A 25,750-nucleotide genomic window follows, 5' to 3' on the forward strand; every position below is an offset into this window, starting at 1 on the left:
CTCTTGGTCACTCTAGATGTGGAGGCGTTGTATACAAATATACCTCAACAAATGACCCTAACAGTCCTGGAGACGGCCCTGTTAAGAGAGGAGTGAACATCACCAACACCAGTGTCCTTTGTCATGGAATGCGCATCTCTCACACTCACTGAAAACTACTTTGAGTACCAGAAGAAACTATACCATCAATCCCAGGGTACTTCCATGGGAAGTACCTTCGCCCCTAGTGTGGCCTGCCTCTACATGGCCTCATTTGAGACAGAGGTCATCATGAGCCCAGAAATCCCCTTCAGAGAACACCTCATACTCTGGAGGAGGTTCATTGATGACATTTTCATCCTCTGGAAGGGAGAGAGATCCCTATGTGAAGCATTTTGCTCATGGATTAACACCAAGAACCCATATCTGAGATTTACACATACAGTGTCAGCGACTGAATTACCATTCTTAGATCTGATGGTAAGACTGGACAACTCGGAGTTGAGCACAACACTGTTTAGGAAACCTACGGATAAGAACAGCTTGCCCCTTTACAGTAGCCATCATCCTGGCACCCTAAAGAACAACTTACCAGTAGGTCAATTCCTTCGGATTAGGAGAAATTGTAGTACACTGGAAGACTTCAAAAAAGAGGCTCAAACATTGGCTGATAACCTAGAACAACGAGGTTATCCTTCAAAAGAAATCAAAAAGTCAATGAAGAGGGCTAGGCACAATCCTCGGGAAACACTACTCCAGGTAGTGGCTAAAGAACAGACAGACACTCTGACATGTGTTACCTCATACACACCAACATCGTCTGCCCTAAAAAAAGTGATCAACAAACACTGGGGTATATTAAATACCGGAGATTTACCTAGGCCTAGATTTGCATTTAAAAGAACTCAGAATCTAAAAGACATAGTGATACACAGCAGACCAGTGAAGGAGACTAGGGTAACACAGAGTACGTTATGGGGCCTTCCACCAGTCACAGGCCACTTCCCTTGTGGTAACTGTACCACTTGTGGACAGACAACAAATACCAAAGAAGTGACCTTGAGAGACAATTTCACCTGGGAGCTTAGACGACACACAAACTGCAACACCACAAATTGCATCTACCTTGTGACATGCCCCTGTGGCCTTGAATACGTAGGTATGACTCAGAGGGCAGTCAGGATCCGAATAACAGAGCACAAAAGCAACATACGGTGCATTAAAACGACAACCAGGCTGTATACACACTATAAGAAACATAAACACACCCCAGAATCATTGAGGTGGTTGGTCCTTGATACTCACCCCAAAATCACACAACGAGCCCTGTTCAGAATTGAACAGAGATGGATACACCGTCTGTCCTCAGACTCCCTTGGGCTTCATGATGACACCCCGTGGGTGAGCTTAAGGTAAATTCTAAACCAATACCTAAAGATATTTGGACCCCCATACACTCAGAAACAACAACTATGAATTTTTAAGGGGCCTTACATAGTCCATGACTATCCCTGGGAACAGTGGTCGATACACACCTACTGACCCTTTTCAACTCCCCGCCTATTTTGTCCATAATACAACAAGAAACAATGATATATATCCCACAACATCACCACCATAAGACTCTAGCACCTGACATAGATAGTCATTTTTGCTTAACACAGCCCACTACAAAATGGCGCCCACCGTAACTCTGACAACTTGGAGGTCTAACCTAATCACATGGTCATGATTCCCAGACCAATCAAGATCATGGTCCTAGACTACATAAAGGAAGTTGAAAGACACCCACGTTGTTTTCAGCAATGGCGGTGACTGGTAGGTTACGAACCACCTCAGGCAACATGAAACTGTAAGTATCAAATAGCTGCAAGCGACGACGCTGCGATACTGAATACTACAATCTAACACTAGATTTATTCATATATTTCTGTGGGGTAAAATAATGATTCCAGAGATAAGTGTAGTCACAAAAAACTCCTCGATATGCTGACACACGGACGAGCTCCAGATATCCGAATGAGGATTAAATAATGACCCGATCGATAAAACAGGGCCCCCAACTACCTTTTGTAACAAGATTAATAAGCGGTCTATTTTGCTCGCTTTCCGCTATTGCATGTGAATGATGCCACTGCTGAGCAATGGCCACAATACTTGGTGATACCCTAATACTTGGCAATGGCAACAATACTTGGCGATGCCAATCAGGCTACCTTGGGACATGCAACTACTGTACCGTAGTATAGCCCGGACCAGGCATACTAAATCTATAACTGCATTCCTTTTCTTTCCTCTTTATTAATGAAGAGAACCTTTGTATGCCTGGAACTCCCAACTCCATACACAACCTTACACTACAACAGGATCTACCATGTTAGGAACAGCACCCTATACCTGAGTAGTCATATCCTTTGCCATTTAACACGTGGTTTTATGTTTATCTCACTTCACAGATAGCTAATGGGCTAGCCTGTGATACCGCCACAAGCTGATTGAAGCACTAATACCTGTCGTTCTAGGTGAGTTTCACCTTAACAATATGACATGCTACTTATTCTCCTATGCGATGAATTAAATTGGTTTTAATTATGAGATGTCTACCACTTAAGGGTGTAAAGAATGACTTTATCACCACCCTTAGGGCCATATGTAGGTAAATTATATTTACCGATTCTTAAATACCGAATTTTACCGATTCGGTATTTATGAATCGGTAAATGTAATGTAGGTAAATTATTACCGATTTGGTAAATATCGGTATTTAAGAATCGGTATTTACCGAATCGGTAATGGCAACTGGCTTCCCATTCATTCCTATGGGCCTGGAGGCCCATAGGAATGAATGGGAAGCCAGTTGCCATTACCGATTCGGTAAATACCGAATCGGTAATAGGGGAGGCATCATCATGGGTGGCGGGGTGTCACATTGACACCCTGTTGCACCCCTGATTCGTGCATGTGTGCACATGTGGCGCACATACATGCCCTAAGGGCATGTATGTCTGCCACATTGCACTTTTCAAATAGCACAATAATGCTTTTTTAAAGGTATTCGTCATTTACCATCAACTTTTAGTTGGTGGTAAATAACGAATCCACACACCGACGATACACTCCCCCTACATATCATTTCAGGATTCTGTATTTACCGAATCGGTAAATTTACCGATTCGGTAATTTTACAGATTCAGTAAATTACCGAATCCTGAAATATGCCCCCTACATAGCAAATGCCTAAATACCGGTCGGTAACGGGATAGTTACAGAAAATCGGCCGTTATCGACCGGTATTTGGCTTCCTACATATGGCCCCTAGTCTTTATCCGCCAATTGGCACTCACTTAAGGTTTTTTACCTGCACTTTGACATAGACAATAACGGGCACATCACCAGACTGATGTCATATGCCTCACAATGGTTTAGTTGGCTTGAGGTATGTATGGTCGCAACCTTGAACATAAGCAAATATGATCCTGATGTGAATTCTGATATTCCCTTCTCCGCAGGTTGCTCCATTGCGACGATTGGCACACCTTAGTGGTGCCAGACCCAGATAGTGATATTATCACCCTCTGTACACTGTAGATAGAAACACACCCAGGTCCTGACGAAATGCCATGAGGGCATGAAACATGTCGACCACTAGAGTAGGAGACAGAGACAAATACAAGTCACACTAACTGTCCATGTTCCTCTAACTTTTTAATGAGGTGGACAGCTGTCATGAATGAACACAATTAACAGACTATCAAACCTTTTTAAACTCACTCCACTCATCTACATTCCTTCAGGCCCCTCACACCCACGCACTAAACGGCAAGGAACAAAAGATCTCCGCCAAAGAGCCCCTTCACGGGTGCCCGTCAGGCATTGCACCGCCGGCCCGACGAGGAGCAGGCCCAGATGATGAAGCATGACACCTAGCTTACTGGGTGTGTGAGGGCATTAGTTCCTAATATGGGAACTCCCCTTCCCTACCTATAGGTTCATTGAGTCCAGTCAATATTGACGGATTTGAGAATTGACCTCACAAACAAACCATCCTCCTTAGGAACTGCATACCCTTTCTATATATAGGCTTCAGGCAGACCCATTGTCATTACACTATTTTGAGTCTCTGGACCAATGTTTTTTTTGAGTCAAGCACATCAGGTTGAAGGTTACCATTCGCACACTTCGGAGCCAATCTTAAGGTTTCGAGGTGGATGTTGTTTGTTTTTTAAGCATAGGTATTGCCTTGCTGCTCGGTGTAGGACTAGTTTGAGTTGTTTCAATAATTTTCTTTGTACATGCTGTTGCTGTCGTTAAGACTGGACATTACTGTAGTGAAACTAAACTCACCTTTTGTTGGAGATGTGTACTTTTCATAGTGTCTTTTACTTGTGAGCCTAAGGATAGTGCTGTATCAAATATGAGCCCTTGGCACCTGTCTTTTATCACTGGTATTGGTGGATTGCCCTGTGGTGCAGTATATTGAGGTGTCCTGGACCAAGGCTGACATGGACAGGCACCATCCTGCTTTAGTCATAAACAGCTGCACACCAGCCACACACAGATTTCAGGGTACTTACTTATACAAATTTCTAGGCGAGCAGTATACAAATATATTTGAAAGGACAGGTCATTGTGCGACAGGGTGCTGACCAGGGATGACATGTTTACATGGAATAATCACAGTTAAATCAGAGAAAATATCCTTGTAGACCGCAGAAGGTATGGCGGAGTACCGTCATCCAACTTCATCTCCTCTTACTGAAAAACGTTTCATAAAACTTCATCAATTTTCTGAACTTTGCAAAGCAGGCAAACTTTAAACCTCAGCTGAAAAACTGCTAAACCAAAAGTTTTTTACTGGAGAAAACCTTGCAAAGCTTGTTGTAGCGGTAGATGCTTCCCCCCTGAAGTTTTGTTTTGTGAGAAGTACACGACCCTTGCAACTTCAACAAGTGCAGAAGTGGCAAACTTTTCACAACCTAGTTGCAAATTTTTAATTTTGCCTGCCCTGGCACCAGAGGTTACACCTGTGACTAGTTTAGATCAATCTCAGACATTCCTTTTACTGCTACTTTCCTTGAAATGAATGTGACTGAGCAGAAATAGAATAACAATGGAATTAATGGTTTCTTCAATGACTGTCTGTTGTGGTTTAGTCCCCTACTATAGTCAGCCCTGGTTAACCTGAAAAAATTGCTGTGATAAGTGGATAAGCAATAGACAAGCAGACATCAGCATCATTGATCTTTAGGGGACCTTTGGATACCTTTGACACTGTTGAACATTAAATCCTCAATAAGAGAGTGCATGACTGGGTGGGAGTGAGTGAAAAATCAAACCTTAGATTAGTTATTCTCCTAACTCAAGTACAAGCTTTTACAAGTTGAGATGGGTGATTCCTATCCCCACTAAAATGGTTAGCAGTGAACCTGTGCTGTGCAGACCTTGCTTTGTCAAAGGTGTAGAATGCAGAATAGACAAGCTTCCTACATCTTTACTGACACCTCCAGCATCCCTGAGTTCACTGATCTGGTGAGCACCGGAACCCAGCACTCCTATCAACAACGCAACTCTTATTCCAGAGGCCATGTATATGCCGACTTGGCATTGGTGCTGGATCTCTGCCATCGTGGTCCGCCATCCCTTTGATTGGGCTTCTACCATCATCTCCTAGGTCTCTGCCTCCATCTCCCACATTGCGACCCTCTGCGTATGCTGGTCCTTCCATCCTTGACCGTATCTTCGTTATCTGAATTGATTTTTCAACCTTCATGTGTCACACACGAAGGGCCAGGTTTAGAATTTGGTGGACTTGTTACTCACTCACCCAGGTGACCGATATCCTGCTGCCTTGATTTGCATTATAATTTATGGCACTTGTAATAAGGCGACTAGATATCTGACGGGGTACCGATGCACCAAACTCTAAATCAGGCCCTCAGTAATATTGTAAGGTCAGGATTCCTCCAAGCAGCTTATAGTTACCTTGAATTAAGTTTCTCCAACTTTCATAAGCATGTCAAATCTTCCTTTTTTGGTTTCTGGTGGTGGTGGTTCTCCTTGATATTCCACCTTCTCTACATCTCTCCTACTTGGGGATGTATTTTAATACTTATTGGCCTTTGCTAGACTGCACCTATTTTCATATGTGTTTACAGAGCCCAACTCAAAGCCTCCTATTATCAATGTGGGAACTCTTGCAGAGCTCACAAAGTCACAACCGGCTGTTCCTGAGAATGAGGGACTTCTTCAGGCGTACTGTCCACGATGGATGAGAGTTCCAAACGCATTTGAACACCTAAGTTGACTGTGCAAATAACCTCATAAAAGAGTGTAAAATCAGGTTTCTGTATGTACAAAAATCTGGATTTGCACCCTAAAACGTAATTATTCTGAGCTGCATAGTGTAATATTATATGTGGGAATGAATTCAAAAGTAGACCACCCCAACATCTATTAGTTTGTGGGTATTAAACCCCCTTGTTAGGCAAATTGTTATCCAAGTTAGGAAAGAGAATGAGGTCATTTGTTTGCCATCGATAAACACAGGGGAATATGTTTAATAGCACAGCAGGGGCATTAGCATTGAGACCCTGGTGGAGTAAGGGGCCCACTTCACCCCAAATAGGTGGTATTTATTTTACTAAAAATAGAAGGACTGGGGAGCTAGTTTCCTTGCTTGAGTTGGGGTCCATGGCACCCCTGCTACGCCTCAGACAATCTGAGTTTGGGGCACCTCTGTGATCTGTGAGCGTCTCATCCGACTACAAAGCTCCCAGACTATACGAAAAATCTTGAGAGAAGGTCTGAAAGGAAAGAGGAGGGCGGAGGGTTAATAACAGACTTGAGTTCAAGGAGGCTGATATGGCCATAAAGGATCCGGAAGTGCCCCGGGTCTTGTAGGGAGATGTACGAGAGGGAAGCATGTCAGTCCTTCACTTACAGTATAAAAGAGCCTCTGTCCGACGGTTCTATTCTGAGGTCTCCATTTGCACATGATTAATGCTCACTGCCTGCCAAGCGTCCACACACTTCCTCAGCTGCTTCCGACAGTGACTTCTTCACAATAAACACCTCAGAAGGCAGCCAGTGGGGGAGAAACTCAACAACGTCATTGTGGAGATGCAGCTGGACCACTGAGTAGCAAAACCGAGTAACAAGGGCTGAACCATGTGACGTCAGTTTCCCTTTATAGAGTCACGTTTTGACAAGAGCTCTTTTTTGTAGCGACCTAGAGACAGTAAGGGACATTACTTGCTGAAGTTTAACCTAAAACAACCCGCTGTCGCTTCTACAGACCTCACAGAAGAGTGTTGTTAAAATGAGTCAGGAAATTATGCGTGTGTGTTGAGTGGTTATTCTAAAAGACATGACCAACAAGAAATATTGCATTATAGGTTCTTTTGCCTGTGGTCCAATATATTCGGTGCAGCTATAACAAAGTTTACGTGCGTGGACCTCATTATTTTAAGGACAACAATCAGTAAATTCAATTACGTTATTGAGAAAGCAAAGTACATCAAATTACCTTAAACTGCTATAAAGCCAAACAGACCACACTTCCTAAACAAAATACCACAAACCACCAATTGGAATGTCATTTTGTAGGTAAAGTAAATACACACCCTGACTCAGAACAACAAGCTCACATTGTGTTGCGTCAGAACTCTAACAATAAAACCGCTTGAGCACCATCTCCAATGGGAACACACATAGCAAAATTGAAAGATCCGTGAAATGCCTTGGCGGATCACCCAAGCAGTGGCAAACCAACCGTAAACACCCCATAAAAGCCAAAGGCTGAAGTTGACTATCCCAAGCAAATTCTCGCTCTATTACTGCTTCTTACATCTACTTTTTAAGTATTGGTAACATGAGGTCTACCAGACATTTAAAGCTGTCTGATGCAAGAATTAAAAAGAACCATAGTGACGCGACGTCACCCGCTTCCCCGACGCCACATTCATGGACCGGTTTGTGCTCCGGCGAATCCAGTCAGCGTTGCGTGCCACAATTCCCAGTTTTCCCATAGAACTTGACTTGTTCGCCCCCTTATTGCTGGTCATTGAAAGTACACTTGCCACCCACCTCATTTCTAAGCTGTACAGAGCCTGTGCGAAACTTGTTCCTGTCAATGATGACAAGATCCGAAGGGATTGGGAGGGGGACCTGGGCAGCCCTATCACGGACGACCAATGAACCGCATGCTGCGCTCTCACTAAAGACATCTCCCTAAACAGCAGACACAAACTGCTCCACTTTACGTTTGTGCGCAGGGTTTACAGCACACCTGCCAAAGTACACAAGCTTGATCCGTCAAGACCCCACAATTGCCGTACGCTGAATTTGCACACTTGGCATGGACTTGCCCTCCCTTGCAGTCTTACTGGAAGGCGGTTCATAAGGTGCTGGGCGACATTATCAACATACCACTTGACCCTATTCCTGAGAATGCACTCTTGGACTACATGGCCAACTTTCCCAAAAAGATTTGGAAATTTGCGGCCCTTAGTTTATTGTTGGCCAAGAGGGAAGTGGCAATACACTGGGGCCGTAAGACAGTCCCTACGGTACAGAGCTGGCTGAGAAGCCTGGTTACCTGTAACACACGTTGCGAAATGTACTCCACGACTGTTCCATCTTCCTCAAGGCCTAGAGACATTTAGGGTCCACTGAAAACTTCTCACAACACGGCAAAGCGACACGACCACACAGCTTGAACAAGGCATAGTGCCATCTGGCGTGGGTTGATGATTCACTCCCCTTCACTTCACGACTGACATAGCTGCTTGCGAAATATATCAGATTGCTGCCATCTTTGAGGTTACATGCACATTGTGCCAAATCCTGACTGCAGTCGCCATGTAACGTGTCAAGCTGCTACCCATCTTGAACAGTATGGACTGTTGATTATTGACCAGGACAACCACCATGTGCTAGTCATATTTAATAATTATTTTGCTGCACACTTGCAGATTTCTGAAACCTTACAGGCAATGCAACTTTGCATTTTGCATAATACGTGAGACTGTGTAAATGGATAACCGTGATGTTTCCGATGTGACAAAATGATAAATAAAGTTTAAAAAAATAAATAAAAAAAGAACCATAGTGAACAATGACACGCAAGACAGTGATATATCATGGTGCCATACTTACGAAAGAAATCGACTTTAAGCTGTCTTACAATGGATTTAAGAAGACCAGGCCCGGTCTTAATCGTGTTTATCTTCTATATCTGGAGTGTTGTGTTTATTATCCTGGATTTTGGACTTTGTCGTTTTTTACTTGTATTCACTGTTGTAATAATGATTCCTCAGTATTGTTTGGTACCGTGTTGTACATTCAAATATATTTACAATTCATATTTCAATGGTGAAAAAGTGGAATTATTAAGGAAAAATTAGATATCTTTTTGACCTCAGCAATGAAAGAGGAAATATGGTCGCCATGGAGACTCATGTATACAACTGGTAAGGGCAGGTAGAAAGCTTTAACATTATTAAACTCACACATCAGAAATTGGAGACACCGGGAGATAACATGATTTTCCACAAATCAATCCATTATTGGTCACGAGCCAAGGACAAGTTTAATAGATGGGTCTCCAGGATCAAAGATACAGCCACTCAGATCTCCTAAAAACAAGGCAAGAGAGCACAATAGCAGAACAACAATGACCGGAGCAGCTATGGTCAGTGGTACTGTATCTATTGAAAGACGTTGTGGAATGTGCAAAAGCAAGTGGCACGCGAGATGTAGGCATGTCATCCATATGACACACCATGTCTGCTAGAGGGATCCTCAATGATATACAGAGGAAGTTTGCAGGTCGCCCTCTGTGCGAGTACTGAACGCAGAATGCCCTTATAGGTGGATTTTATTCAGCCTTTTCTCATGCGCTGCCATGTTTTGCATGGAACTGTCTGATGAAGCCACCAGAGACATTGAAAGAACTCTTTACATGAGGTGGATAGCGATGGCGGGAAAGGTCTTCCCCTCCTGTGTTCTTCAGCGTGTTTTTGGCTTGAAGTAAGGAGTTCCACGAGGTAGGCCATGCAGCACTGCTACGAATGACCAATGTTTGGGCTCTCAATCAGGCTTACGCGCTCCATTGTCACTGGAAGGAGTTGCTTAGGCGGTGATATAAGCACCTCTCTGTCTAATAGGTACATGATCTCAAGAGAGATTAAGGCTATAATTGACGTTGACCTGCCCACACCCATCATGGCTGCCCCTGCCAGAGCACTGCACATTCTGCAAATAGGCGGACCTTCCGCGTTCCTTGATTGCAGAACAGCAAGTGGTTGGGGAATAATGGTGAACAAAGGCGGGCTTGTGATAGAATGAAATGTGCCTTGTTAGTCATGGAGGATTACACATGCGGAGCGAATGCGTTGCGTAAGCGGCTTCAAAGAGGGAAGCATCGCCAGGCCAGCCTAAACACTGGCCTTCCAGTCCATTTGTATTGTGTAGTGTCTGCGAGCGGCAGAATCGGGGAGGACTTTTTATCTTTTCTTTTTAATTAAGATCATGTGCAAAAGTAGGGTAGGTATCTGGCCCTAGATTTGCATATGTGGTAATCACTAAGGGCCTGGAATTTGCATGAGAAGTAAAAACCTGGGGGTCGGGGATTTGCAAGAGAGGTGATACCTGAGGGTCTGGCATCTGTATGGGAGGTGATACCTGGGGTCTGGGATTTGTATGAGAAGTGATACCTGGGGGTCTGGGATTTGTATGAGAAGTGATACCTGGGGGTCTGGGATTTGTATGAGAGGTGATAACTGGGGCTCTGGGATTTGTATGGGAGGTGATACCTGGGGTCTGGGACTTGTGAGAGGTGATAACTGGGGGTCTGAGATTTGTATGGGAGGTGATACCTGGGGTCTGGGATTTGTATGAGAGGTGATACCTGGGGGTCTGGGATTTGTATGAGAGGTGATAACTGGGGGTCTGGGATTTGTATGAGAGGTGATACCTGGGGGTCTGATTTGCATGAGAGGTTATACCTGGGGGTCTGAGATTTGCATGCGAGGTGATACCTGGGGGTCTGGTATTTGTATGAGAGGTGATAACTGGGGGTCTGAGATTTGCATGCGAGCTGATACCTGGGGGTCTGGTATTTGTATGAGAGGTGATAACTGGGGGTTTGGAATTTGTATCAGAGGTGATACCTGGGGGCCTTGGATTTGCATGAGAGGTAAAAACCTGAAGGTTTGGGATTTGCATGAGAGGTGAAAACCTGGGGGTCTGGGGTTTGCATGAGAGGTAAAAACCTGGGGGTATGGGGTTTGCATGAGAGGTGAAAACCTGGTGGTCTGGGGTTTGCATGAGAGGTGATAATCTGAGCACCTGGGATTTGCATGAGAGGTGATAACATGTTGGTCTGGTGTCTGCATCCGAGGTGACCACCTGAGTGTGTGATTTGCAAGTGAGCTGTGCGCGAGGGATACCCGAACTGCTGACAGTGCACAGTGCTTTCTGCAAGCCGGTGTATGCAGGTGGAAGGCACCAACCTTCACTTCCACCCAGAGCCAGAGAGAAAGGTATAAAAGAGAGAAAGAAGGAGAAAGACAAATATAGGACAACAGTGACAGTGCGGGAACGGGAAACAACAAAGCAAAGTGAGACAAAAAAGATTGGAAGTATGGATAAAGAAAGAGGCAGGCGGGAGCACCGGACCCTGCGTTTGTTGTTGTTAATAAAGTACTACTTTTAGTACCTGTTGTGTTCGCGTTTTACATTCAAGCAAAATAAATTGCTTCAGGAAACGTTATTTCTGTTTTTGCAAAAGCACGTTTCTGTTTTCTTTGGAAGTGTCCTTCCTTGTGATACTGAGTTTGCAGCTGATATAGTTTAATCCTGTGCATCGCCCCTCCTTCGTGCTCTAGTCTCACAGATAGTGTATTGCACCTCTGACATGTAGTTTTACATTAAACATGCCAGTAATGTTCTGTTCCAAGCGATGAACCCATTTCACTGCTAACTTAAAAAAAAAAAACCTTGACAAAATCATTGGGTTTGACTTTACAAATAAGTGAAAGTGTTCGCTGTTTATTGATAATTCAGTTTTGCAGTTGTGGTTTGGTGGTAGTCACGTGGGTGGAAGGCTGGCTGCGTTGACGAGTCAGCGGATGAGACTGGGGTGGATAGGCTGGTGAGTGGGTGGGTTGTAAGTACTGCAGAATGGGCAGTATGGGGAACGTGCCCCTTGCCCCCGGGCAGTGTCTGGTGTAAATAGTATTGTAGCACTAAACGGTGAACACCCAGCAGTGCCATGCTGTCCGAGCGGATGCAGTCAGCCTGAACAGTAGCCATCAACGCCAGGGTGACTATAGCCCTGTGAGAGTGCCTGCACTGCCCTCTGGCTGTCAGTGACTGCAAGATGTGGCCTAATGGGCAGAGCTCCCGACTTTAGGACTGGGGAACCAGGTTCAAGCCTGGCGTCGGCTCAGCGTCGTGTGATTCTGGGCAGATCACTCCATCTCTACCTAAAGCATATGAGTCTGACCTTGTGTAATCTAATCTGGTGTTCGTGTAAAGCGCTCCCATGCCCTTGGGCCGAGTTGGTGCTATATAAAACTGCAAAATATACCTGCATTATTGAGAACTGACTGCAGTGCCATTAGGTCCTTAGCACAGTAACAAATATCAAGTCTTTCTGCTAGTAACGTGTCTCTGCTACCTGACTTTATTAATGGCTCTCAGCATATGGGGACACTGATGTGTTCTTGGTGGGAGTGCTCTTGAATAGTAAGGGCAAGGATGGACCAAACTGCAGGTTGTAAACAATTTCCTAAATAAGTCAATAAACCCACTGTGCTATCTTATCAGGACGTTTACCATCTACAGTATTCAAGGGGTTCACCAGCTGCACAAGTGCAGGCGGGTCCTGGCTGGCCACTCACCTGGACAAGATGGTCCGCTCCTGCACCGAGCAGGCGGATGTCCCAGGTGGCCACCGAGAACCTTTGGTGGTAGGGGAACATGCACTGAGAAGGCTGATGTCTCAGGTGGCCACCAAGAACCTAAAGTCATGTGCATCATGGTCAGGGTGGGCATGTCTGAATCTGGCATTAGTTGTGGTGCCTAGTAAGGACAAGGCCGGGCCTGGTGGTAGGTAGTCTGTGCAGGGGGAGATGCAGCCTAGGTAAGTGCTGGTGGCAGGAGGAAGGCCCACGCATGCTCTTGCCTCTCTTGTGAGCTGCCGTAGGCACGCGTGCCCCCACTTCATTGAAGAACACGTGTAGCACAGGTCGTGCTCTTGGCACACGGTCTGACAGACACACTGTTGCTGTCTCAGTGGCATTGACTGGTAGATGTGGCAGCAGAAGGAATGATTTCTTCTTGGGTGGGGTCTGTTGATAGGCAGGCACCTCCATTGCAGTTCAGTGGCACTTCCCCGTCCATGACTCTGTACTTGTTTCGGTCACCGGGCAGTGGTATATCTGGTGGGTAATCAAAAACTGATCTGTTCAAAAGATACTGAGTAAGAAGTGGCTGACAGAAAGCTACTCCCCAAAGAAGTTTTTTCTTCTTTTTTGTTTTGACATGCGCTTTGCTAAATAATTAAATGAATCTCTAGCGACACCTAAATGGGTTCACCCTCAGGGGTGTGTTCAATCTAAACTTCAAGGAGTTAGAAACTCCTGTCCTTGGTTTCTCTGCTGCTGGCTGGTTGGCGCAAGAATAGAAAATTCCAGGGAGAAGTGCTCTTTCCTCCTGCCTGCCTCCATCTCCGTACAAGGTAAAGGACTGCAGCTCCTACCGCAGGTGGTGAACAAGTCATAATCTGAGCCATGTAACCCCACACATGCTTTGCCTCCAAGAGAGGCAGATGTGCGTTCGTCCCCCCTCAGGTACTAGCGCATAAATGAATGGATGGATGGATGGATGAGTGAATAAATTAGTGGTTGGATGGATAAGTAAATAAGTGAACATATCAATGAATGGTAAGACAAGTGCATGTATAGATGAAAAGCAGATGCATGAGTGCACATGGACAGATGGTAGGGTATGATGATGAATGAATGCCAAGATGGCTTGTCAGCTTGCAAGATGTGGCCATGATCTCATTGTTAGAAGGAGGATGCTTTTCCCTCTTGACAATGCTGCTCAATCACTCATTTTTCCGTGCACCCAGTCATTCATTCATTCATCCATCCATCCACTCATTGACTCATTTACACATGCATCCTCTATCCCATTCACACAACCGTACACACAAGCTAGTCAGTCAATACTACTTTCAGGTATGTAAAGCAAGACCGAATAGCTACGCCAGTGCTTGTTGTACATAGTGCTTCATGTTTCAGTTTGCTGGCTCTTAGTGCTGAGACCAGTGATTTTTTTCTGCTGCAAAACTGCAGAGACAATTGCAAAAAGAAATGTTACAAAATACCACTTCCTTATGATATGCAACATAAAATAGCCCATTTATTGAAAATGAGCACTACCATGGCAGTTTATGTATCCCCGGTGTTACTATTACATACTCAATTTCTCATCTTGACAAGGATGATAGACTAAGTCGATCAAGTCCTGATTCGCACCCGAGTCAGATTACACTTATCTCTTATCAGCTGTATTAAAAACAAGCATTAAAGCAATTGGTTTGGATGTAAAACACAATCACAATTAAACGCACCACCCAATCCAAAAGAGAAGTATTCTTAGTAACGTGTTTGAGGAGGGCAGTCTGAGCGCCGTACAAGATGCTTAGAGGTGGAAGAATTTGTAAGTACAGAAGAAAGTTCTCTCACATGTCCCTGCTGACTGTGAAACAATCTCACACCAAAGTGATGAAATCCTGCAGCACAAACCAGCTTCAGACCACATCCTCTGCTCAGATGTACATCCTCTGCTCAGATGTGCATCCTCTGCTCACTTGTACACCCTCAGCTCAGCTGTGCACCCTCTGCTCAGCTGCACACCCTCTGCTCAGCTGTACACCCTCTGCTCAGCTGTGCACCCTCTGCTCAGCTGTGCACCCTCTAATCAGCTGTACACCCTCTGCTCAGCTGTACACCCTCTGCTCAGCTGTACACCCTCTGCTCAGCTGTACACCCTCTGCTCAGCTGTGCACCCTCTGCTCAGCTGTGCATCCTTTGCTCAGCTGTGCATCCTCTGCTCAGCTGTACACCCTCTGCTCAGCTGTACACCCTCTGCTCAGCTGTGCACCCTCTGCTCAGCTGTGCACCCTCTGCTCAGCTGTGCATCCTTTGCTCAGCTGTGCATCCTTTGCTCAGCTGTGCATCCTTTGCTCAGCTGTGCATCCTTTGCTCAGCTGTGCATCCTTTGCTAAGCTGTGCATCCTTTGCTCAGGTTGTCCATTCTCTGCTCAGTTGTCCATTCTCTGCTCAGGTTGTCCATTCTCTGCTCAGTTGTGCATTCTCTGCTCAGTTGTGCATTCTCTGCTCAGCTGTGCATTCTCTGCTCAGCTGTGCATTCTCTGCTCAGCTGTGCATCCTCTGCTCAGCTGTGCATCCTCTGCTCAGCTGTGCATCCTCTGCTCAGCTGTGCATCCTCTGCTCAGCTGTGCATCCTCTGCTCAGCTGTGCATCCTCTGCTCAGCTGTGCTTCCTCTGCTCAGCTGTGCTTCCTCTGCTCAGCTGTGCTTCCTCTGCACAGCTGAGCATCCTTTGCTCAGTTGTCCATTCTCTGCTTAGTTGTCCATTCTCTGCTCAGCTGTGCATCCTCTGCTCAGCTGTGCATCCTCTGCTCAGCTGTGCATCCTCTGCTCAGCTGTGCATCCTCTGCTCAGCTGTGCATCCTCTGCTCAGCTGTGCATCCTCTGCTCAGCTGTGCATCCTTTGCTCAGCTGTGCATCCTTTGCTCAGTTGTCCATCCTTTGCTCAGTTGTCCATCCTTTGCTCAGTTGTCCATACTCTGCTCAGGTGTGCATCCTCTGCTCAGGTGTGCATCCTCTGCTCAGGTGTGCATCCTCTGCTCAGGTGTGCATCCTCTGCTCAGCTGTGCATCCTCTGCTCAGCTGTGCATCCTCTGCTCAGATGTCCATTCTCTGCTTAGATGTCCATTCTCTCCTCGGTTGTGCATTCTCTGCTCAGCTGTGCATCCTCTGCTCGGTTGTGCATCCTCTGCTCGGTTGTGCATCTTCTTCTCGGTTGTGCATCCTTTGCTCAGTTGTCCATCCTCTGCTCAGTTGTCCATCCTCTGCTCAGTTGTCCATCCTCTGCTCAGTTGTCCATCCTCTGCTCAGTTGTCCATCCTCTGCTCAGTTGTCCATCCTCTGCTCAGTTGTCCATCCTCTGCTCAGCTGTGCATCCTCTGCTCAGATGTCCATCCTCTGCTCAGATGTCCATTGTCTCATCTGTTGTGCATTCTCTGCTCGGTTGTGCATCCTCTTCTCGGTTGTGCATCCTCTTCTCGGTTGTGCATCCTCTTCTCGGTTGTGCATCCTCTTCTCGGTTGTGCATCCTCTTCTCGGTTGTGCATCCTCTTCTCGGTTGTGCATCCTCTTCTCGGTTGTGCATCCTCTGCTCAGTTGTGCATCCTCTGCTCAGATGTGCATCCTCTGCTCAGATGTGCATCCTCTGCTCAGATGTGCATCCTCTGCTCAGATGTGCATCCTCTGCTCAGATGTGCATCCTCTGCTCAGATGTGCATCCTCTGCTCAGATGTGCATCCTCTGCTCAGATGTGCATCCTCTGCTCAGATGTGCATCCTCCGCTCAGGTGTGCATACTCTGCTCAGATGTGCATCCTCTGCGCAGCTGTGCATCCTCTTCTCAGAAAGTTCTGCATACATAAATTAGGTAAATATGTGCATCAGTGACTTTATATGGAAAATTGTTCTCTGCATAGCAGTCCCTTATCATACACCATCACTAAATCCTGTGGCATGCTACCACTTCTTTGCCACTCTGACAAAAATGCACTTACTTGTGATTGACAACAGCCAAGTGGCATGTGTTACCACGGTTGGAAACTACCTGCAATTGTGATCAATCAGTCAATCAAGTGACTTGTAATGCGTGAATACTCACCTGTAGGAGGCACAAGGCGCTGGGGAGGGGGGTGGGGGGGGGGGGTGCTGCTGATCTGTCGAAGGCTCTGTGGTTCAGTTCAGAGCCCGGTCTTGAGGTCCTTCCTGAATTGAGGCAGTGACAGTGATTGCATGAGGTGGAGAGTCAGGATGTTCCAGGTCTTTGCTGCAAGGTAGGAGAAGGATCTTTCTCCAACCATGGTCTTGCAGAAATGTGGGATGGTGGCAAGGGCCAGTAGGGTGGAGGAGAGGTCTCTGGTGGGTGCGTGGAATGCAAGGCGGCGGTTGAGGTATGCAGGTCCAGTGTTGTGTAGGGATTTGTAGGCATGTGTGAGGAGCTTGAAGGTAAATCTTTTATTGACTGGGAGCCAGTGGAGATTCCTGAGGTGGCCGGTGATGTGGCTACGGCGGGGGAAATATGAGTCTGGCGGAGGTGTCCTGAATGTTCTGCAGTTTCTTGAGTAGTTTCTGGGTGCTGCCTGCATAGAGTGCGTTGCCATAGTCAAGTCTGCAGTTGATGAGTGCGTGGGTGACCAACTTTCTGAACTTGGTGAGGATCCACTTGAAGATCTTTTGGACCAGGCGTAGCTTGTGGAAGCAGGATGATGAGACGACGTTGATTTGGCGGTTCATGGTGAGCGAGGAGTTCAGGATGATGCCAAGGTTTTGTGCATGGTCCGTGAGTGTGGGGGGGCTCCAAGATCTGCGGGCCACCAGGAACCATTCCAGGTGGAGTGGTAGAGCCCAGGATGAAGACTTAGGTGTTCTCTGAGTTGAGCTGGAGGCAGCTGTCCTTCATCCAGGTGGCGACAGCCCTCATCCCGTCATGGAAGTTGTTCTTGGCGACTGTGGGTTTGTTGGTGAGGGAGAGGATCAGCTAGGTGTTGTCGTGTAGGAGTCAATGTTGAGTCTGTGGTTCCTGACGATGGCTGTGAGCGGGGTCATGTAGATATTGAAGAGAGTTGGGCTCAGGGAGAAGCCCTGAGGCGCTCTGCAGAGGATCTCTGTGGGTTCAGATTGGACCGTTGGTAGCCTGACTCTCAGTGTTCGGTCAGTGAGGAAGGAGCGGATCCATTCCAGGGCTTTGTCATGGATGCCGGTGTCATGGAGTCTTGTGCATAGGCTGCAGTGGGAGATGGTGTCAAAGGCAGCCTGGAGGTCCAGGAGGGTAAGGGCTGCAGTTTTGCCTCGGTCGAGGGGGTGTGGATGCCGTCTGTGGCAGTGTGGAGGGTGGTCTCATGCTGTGGCTTTTGCAGAAGCCGGATTGGGCGATGTCTAGGATGTGGTGCGCTTCGATAAACTTGGAAAGTTGGATGTTGATGGCCTTCTCTATGACCTTGGCTGTGAAGGGGAGCAGAGAGATGGGTAAGAAGTTCTTTAGGTCCGTTGGGTCGGCAGAGGGTTTCTTCAGCAAGGGGTTGATCTCTGCGTGTTTCCAGTTTTCCGGGTAGGTGGCAGAGTTGATGGAGAAGTTGATGGTCCAGCAGAGTTCAGGGGTGATGGAGGTGCCGGCTCTGTTGAAGATGTGGTGCGGGCAGGGGTCCGAGGGTGCTCAAGAGTGGATGCTCTTTATTATCTCGAGGGTGTCGTCAGCGGTGAGGGGAGTCCAGCTGAGCAGCATCTGCTGGGGTCCAGTGTTGTTTGGTGCTGTGATTGCTCCTGGGGTGAGAGGGTCTTGGGTATCCAGGCTGTTGAAGCTATCGTAGATCTCCTTACTCTTGCGGTTGAAGAAGGTGCCAAGGTTGTTGCAGAGGTCTTGGGAGGGTGGTGTGTCTGCTGTCTCTGAGCTGGGTTTAGCAAATTCTCTGACCAAGGCAAAACATTCTCTGCTATTGAGTGCTTTGGCGTTGATCCTTTCTATAGGGTTGCTTTCTTAGTTGTTCTAATGAGGTGGTGGTGTGCAGTGACAGCGCTTTTGAAAGCTTAGTGATCTTCCGGGGTCTTGCTGGTTCTACATCTCTTCTCGAGCCATTGACGGGTGAGTCTGGACTCATGAAGGCAGAAGAGTACCAGCTGAGATTTTTAGAGTGTCGCTTGCATGGGACTTTCTTGAGGGGAGCCAGTGTGTCTGTGCAGTTGGAGATCCATCGATGGAGGTTGTGTGCTGAGGTATTAGCGATGCGGATGTCAGTGGTGAGGTTTTGCTGAGGGACGTGGTGAGCTGTTCTTCAGTAACCTTGTTCCGACTTCTGCAAAGGTAGTGTGGGTGTGATGGTGGGTTTGCTGAAGGAGAAGTGGAAGCATGTGTGAATACCAATAAACAAGCAAGTATTTGGGTGTTCACCTGCTTCTGCAGTTTTTACAGTGTCCTTCTCTGAGAAATGCCCACAATCCAATACCCTAACCCTACACTTGCCTGTGTAGTGAATTTGCCGTAGTATCATTGATAAAGTATTCTTTTGCTCATTGCAAATGATTTGTGAATTGGGCCTGTGGAGCTCTTATTTTTGAGCTTTTGGGCCAATGAGGTGTTCTTCCCAAGGCATGCATTGTGCCTGAAGTGGAATTCAACAGAGTACTAAAAGTGAAGGGATGTTATATGGATTGTCTTCCCAGGCCTGAGATTGGAGACTCCCAGAAGTGTTATTGGTCAATGCTATTGTTGAAAATTATCCTTGATTATGTCTTTCACTCCATGTCCATGCAGAGTGTGGTAGAGAGCGTAGGACATTGTATGGACTGTGCCAAAAGTGGTTGAGAAGGTTAGTACGTTGGTGAAGTAACTCCAGTTTGCAGGGATCAAAGCGTTTTGTGTTTCTCATCAAGAGTGCCTGTTTCGGTCTGCAGCAGGACCTAATGTCGGAGTGATAATATTGTAGTTGCTGATGTTGGCCTGCTGTCTCGCAACTTCAGTTCAATAAACATATTCGATAATTTGCATACCTGCAAATTGCTTCTATTCCTGTTAACTGGTCAGAAAGTGATCTGTGAAAAGGAGATATTCTCCCTGCCAGAGTTTGGGTCCTCACATGATGGATCCAGGTGATAACATTAGTGTCATAGTCCCGCCACTGTAGTTTGGCAGTTTGGTGGTGGATGGTCCTAGGGGTCAAAAGTGTCTGATGACAGATCCAGCTAGGTTTCACGGTTAGAAACCCAGCAGTGCCCCCTCATCTAAAGCAGGTGGGGAAGCCATGAGTTTGGCAGATTGAGAGCACAGCAAACCTAATATGGCGGTGCTCCTGTCTTGACCAGCTCTACATGACCTTCTTGGCCCCTCATTACAGCTAGCTTGGTAATTCCAATGGACTGGGTAATGGGAATTACCAGTCCCTTTGAAATTAGAAGTTTTGTGAGAAAACTACATATTTTGTATTTTTCGCAGAGACCTCGCCTGTTGTACTAAAGTGAATTCTCTTGTAGAAACCCTGAGGAAATTATGCAGGAACACTATCCCTTTCAGATTATTTCTGAATAACCGCAGATTGCCCATTAATTCCCTCCTGAAATCTCCAGTACCCCCGATTTTGGTAACACTGGGGATAGATACTGCGTAGCTGCGATGAAAGGCTCTGCGTTGTCGAGGATCCTGTCGATGGGGCTTGTGATGCGACGTCTGGCTTCGAGGATTCCAGGTGATAAGTTGGTTCCGAGGAGCTGCAATACGGAGTCCAGTGTTGGCAGGGTAGACTCACAGATGGAAGAGTCTAGGTGCAAGGTGGTTGGACGTCTGTTGTGTCACTGAGTCTTCAGATCAGAAAGCCAGCCAACTAGCCCTTGGAGACACTCTGGGTTCTGAGTTCCAGAGATGCAGGCCAGTCCTTCTCACCTAGGCAAGAGGCAGCAGGCAGCAAATCAGCACAGCAGGGCAGCAGTCGTTCAGAGCAGCAGTTCAGCAGCATGGCAGTTCTTTCAGCAGCACAGCAAACCTTGTTCCTGGCAGAGTATCCACAGGTCCAAAAGTGTACTGAAAGTTGGTGTCTGATGTCCAGGATTTATACCCAGTTGGGCCTCTGAAGTGTGGAGAAGCTTCTTGCGGCACAGCTTTGAAGTGTACAGGTGGTGTGCCTGCCTGGCCTTGGCTCCAGACTAACTACAGGGGGTATGCAGCCTTTGTATGCAAGCAGGACACAGCCTACTCAAGTGTAAGTGGGGCTGGGTCCGGCTCCTCCTTTCCATCCTGCCAGTGATTGCCTATTCCCAAAGCTCCACATTGTGTGTGGCTGTCTAATAGGAATACACAACGCCCAACAGTCAACTACACCCAGTCATGTGACCCAGAGACAGGCTGCAGGCGCCAAATGGCAAAGGCAAGAAAATGCCAACTTTCTCAAAAGTGACATTTTCAAAATTGTAACTTAAAATCAGACCTCACCATAAGTTTCTTTTTCCTCCTCAATTCCATAGACCCTAGACATGATTTGTTCTCATTTGGAAATTACACTTATAATATGTAATAAGGTAACTCCAATGTTATCCTATGGGAGAGGTAGGCCCTACAGTAGTGAAAAACTAATTGAACAGTTTTTCACTACCAGGACAGGTATAGCTTAAATGTACATGTCCAACTTTTTATATACACTACATCCTGCCCTCTGGGCTGTCCAGGGCACTGCCTAATTTAAGCCGTGGTTTACGGTGCTCGGCACCGGCACTTAATTGTCATCACCGGCTGTAGTGACAGTCCCACTACATGGTGGCGCTGTCTGTTAAATTTTTAAATGAGCACAACAACCATATTTACTAAGTCAAATTGCTTCATAATGAATAATACCAGCCTCTCACTCTATTATTATAGCTTTGTGTGTACTTTAATAGTCTAACTTGTCACATGCAATGGTTGGGTTAAGTGTTGTGTTGCTGCTGTCATTAGCAGTGCTGGCATGGGCAGTGCGTGGTACAGAGTGCAGCGGCCTTCCGAGAAGTGCCCTAGCACTTACCTTTTTACAAATTAAGCACTGATCCAGGGCCCACCCTTGGGGTGTCTTATATGTATTTTAAAAAAAAGTTTGGGTCTAACAAAAGGTTTACTTTGCCAGGTCGAAATGGCAGTTCAAAATGCACGCCCACAAGCTGCAATGGCAAGCCTGAGACATGTTGAAAGTGCTACTTAAGTGGGTGGCACAGTCAGTGCTGCAGACCCACTTTGCTGCATTTCATTTACAAGCCCTGGGCACAGGTAGTGCCACTTTACTCTGGACTCACAAGTAAATTAAATGTGCCAATTGGGAATAAGCCAATCTAACATGGTTCATCATGTTTTTTGACTCGCCTTTGCTGTCAGGGGATCTTTGGGAAGAGCAGCTGTGTACTGCTGCTGGCTTTGTCACCGGGGCTTGTTTTCAATTCAAACAAGCATATCTGCAGGCTCACACATGCAAACCTGTGGTCGTGATTTACATATTTATGCTGCATTAAACGTACATGCTGCTTTAAAATATTTGGGCTGGTTGGTGTTTTACTCTAAGCAGGCATGTTAATTGACCCTGAAGTGCATATGTATACTTCTCTAGAATGTGTGATTTTTCTGACATGTTCTGCTGCCATTCTCCTATGCTTGTTCAGGCACCCACAGCTACCACTCCCTTGACAACAAAAAAAACATTTTATATCATAAACGCCAATTTTACAGCGCTCTGAACCAGAGCAGCCCATGACTCGCACTCTCATAATGACAGCCATTCGGATTATTGCTGTATTTTACTACTAAACAAGCAGTCACAAGGGTCATGGTTCAATGGTGCAACAGGTGCAGTGGCACAGGGCCAAAAGCTCTAGGAAACCTACTGAATACCGGTTATTGCTATCTTTTACTACTAAACAAGCAGTCACAAGTGCAGTTGCCTTGCAGGCACTAGGGTCATGGTTCAAATGGTGCAGCAGGTGCAGTGGCACAGGGGCCAAAAGGTCTAGGAAACCCACTGAATACTGCTTGTTGCTATCCTTTACTACTGAACAAGCAGTCGCAAGGGTAGTTGCATTGTTGATCTTATTTCCTCCCACAGAGGCTGTCCCACTCTTTTAGGTCTCTTGTAGCCAAACCTAACCCTTTATATAAAGCCCCCTCACCTCACTCTAGGCAATGCGTGCTAGCTTCATCGGGAGCACCAGCATAGTGCCCAGTTATAGCTTGCTTGACGCTGCTCTTCTTCTTCGACTTCCATGACTGTAAAGGACACTTAAACTTTGCAAAAGTAGATGCTGGAAAAGTGCACATTAATCTGAACCACTAGTATTTACTTTGAGAGCATCCCATTCCTTGTGCCACTAAGGACAAGGGCCAATACTATTCAGACCTGCCTTGTCCCTGCTCCAAAAGTGATAATCCTGAGAAAATTACAAGGCCACGTCCAGTCTTACCTGAAGCCCAAGCAATCAGAAGCATGTTTTGGTCTAGTGTTGCCTCATTTCCCTGTGGCAGAGTGAGCTTGGAACCCATGGCAAGACTCTCCAACATCACTTATTCGTGCTGTCTTATCTCAGAAGAATTGGATGAATTTACTTTAATTAATCTAGTGCTTATGCTGAACACACTCCATTTAATACTCCTAGGTGTGGCTTTGCCTTCTTAATCGCCTTGTAAATAACTTCAGATGCTTTGATCTGAGCCTGAGGTCTGGTCTTTCTCTGTACTAGTTTATGCAACACACGCATCAGTTATTTTTATTCCATGATCTTCTGGGGGCACTTTGGCCTCTGTGGTATGCCATCCCCTGAGCACTCTAAGTCTCCATACTTTTTCTCGTAACTCATGTTGTTTAATCGTAGCCCTGTCTAATGGCTCCCTCACGTTTGACACGTGTACATTCTGTGTGTCCTCTAAACTAAAGGCGACTTTACAAGCCACCGCAACAGCCCTGGTACATGAGAGAAGCTGCACTCAGGTGTATCACTTTTAATCAGGGCTGGCTTTAGCGCTGGTGGCGCCCAGTGCAACAATTTTTTTGGCGTCCCCCAATTACCTCTTTCTCCACAAATTCTCTCACTACCCACATCCAACATTATCCCTCTCTGACATACATTTCATTTTTTTTATACCGCCACTCAAAGTTCACTCACACTCAGTTCTGTGATTCGCATGGTACACGTTCTTTGCAGCAGGCACATTAACCCTCTGAGCTACTGTAGCATGAGTCAAAACTGCCACTAGACAAAACACCCCTCTCTCCAGCAGGAACATTAATCAACAGAGTTATCTTGACATTTTGATTGTTGTTTGAAAACTGCTGGATGCACAAGGAACTCTGCAGGAAGTGCTTTTAAACCCATACATTATTTTAAAACACAGCACCCCCCAAGGTCAGTGCCAGGTGCAGCTGCACCAGTCGCACCACCCTGAAGCTGGCCCTGCTTTTAATAGCCTCTCATCACAAAGTTTACTACATTATAGTCACCCTGGCAAACCTGTCATTTGCACTGTGCTCTTTGTTGAGGTTGCTTTGGTGGTCTTGTGGGCTAAGCTTATAAGATCTAACAGGGATTTGGGGTGGTTAGACCAAGCCCATCTGTAATGCGGCAGGTGGAGTCGTTCCAAAGATATGACGGGGATATTTTAAGAATGCATAATGCTTGATATATTTCATTAGTAAGGCAATGTACATGATTTCAAATCATTTAATTGGCTATGGTAAAAGACTTTTTAATCGATGTCATACAGAATGACTGCTTTATAAATGTTTGCTTCTGCTAGAGTTGTTCGTGGTGTGAGGCATTGCTCCAGCATGGAAGTGTTTTAATGAATTGTAATCTTTCCTCAGGTCTTCAAGATTTCACCGCCTCTGAAGACTCTTTTCTCTTCATCTCTGGGCCGCATTTCGTGAAGGTATGGAACCCGGGAAGTCGGTGGAAAGCTTATACGAAAATCTAAATTACATTCTGAAGGCACTGAACAAGACACTCAATGGGCTCCCGTGCCAAACCGAAGAGACCCTAAACCACACCCGGAGAGCCGGCCCCGACCCAAGCCACAAGGACGACAACTCCTACATGTACATCCTCTTCGTCATGTTCCTGTTTGCCGCCACTGTTGGGAGCTTGATTCTGGGCTACACCAGGTCGCGAAAAGTCGACAAGCGGAGCGATCCATATCATGTGTACATCAAGAATCGTATTTCTATGATCTGAGCCTAGTAGGACTTTCATGGGTCCATCAACAGGGGGCACAATTGTGTTAGACATTCCTGGAGCCGCACAACCTTGATGGTACGTTGTTCAAAGTAGGAGACGTCAGGAACTTCTTTACTGGCTCTGGCGGATGTGAACAGAATGATGTACGTGGGTCCGACATTGTTCTTTGTCCTCCTCGACCAATTAGAGACACCACTGCTGGGAGAACACCAAGCCGTGTGCCATTGTCTTAATCACTGGAGAGTGGAATTCACTACTACAGAGAGTGTTGTGAGACAAAGGGCTAAAGATGGCAGAGGTCCTTTTGAAACAAACCCACTACATGTTGTTGTTGACGTGGAGAATCCTGGCCTTTTATTGTGAAATGACCTGTTTTGTAAAGTTTTGCATTCACTGTCTGTGAACTTTTAAGGAATAAATGTATGTCTGTCCATCTAGGTGCTAAGTTGAAATCTTCTTTTAACCCCAGTTACACGGAAGTACATTCCTCGGAGTTATTTTCTTAAATTCAAAATGTACAGACAATTACCTGAGAGTTATTTGGAATTGTTACATTTTTATTCACTTTGAGTTTGGTTTACTTGGGTGTCTACCTGGCCTCAGACAGTCTTAAGAACAACTGATTTACAAAGAGTAATGTCTTCCTTAGGACAATGGAAAGACTGCTGCAAGGCAGAAAAGTCACTCTTAAAACAGTCTTAAG

General features: G+C 46.1%; 1 protein-coding gene across 3 annotated transcripts in view; it reads left to right on the forward strand.

The window, feature by feature from the left end:
- Nucleotides 1-25,484, forward strand: part of KCNE3 (potassium voltage-gated channel subfamily E regulatory subunit 3) — a 105,750-nt gene extending 80,266 nt beyond the window's left edge. For 2 of the 3 annotated variants that reach the window (XM_085620578.1, XM_085620576.1), the window contains exon 2: nt 24,678-25,484. In XM_085620578.1, coding sequence (XP_085476704.1) covers nt 24,745-25,044 — 300 coding nt within the window. In that variant the 5' untranslated portion in view covers nt 24,678-24,744 and the 3' untranslated portion in view covers nt 25,045-25,484. Of the gene's footprint in view, nt 1-2,435; nt 2,502-24,677 lie in introns of all 3 variants that reach the window. The other variant, XM_085620577.1, reaches the window with a different exon arrangement.
- The last annotated feature ends 266 nt before the right edge of the window (nt 25,485-25,750 follow it).

The sequence above is a fragment of the Triturus cristatus genome, chromosome 8 (genome assembly GCF_964204655.1).
Source record: "Triturus cristatus chromosome 8, aTriCri1.1, whole genome shotgun sequence".
NCBI lineage: Eukaryota > Metazoa > Chordata > Amphibia > Caudata > Salamandridae > Triturus > Triturus cristatus.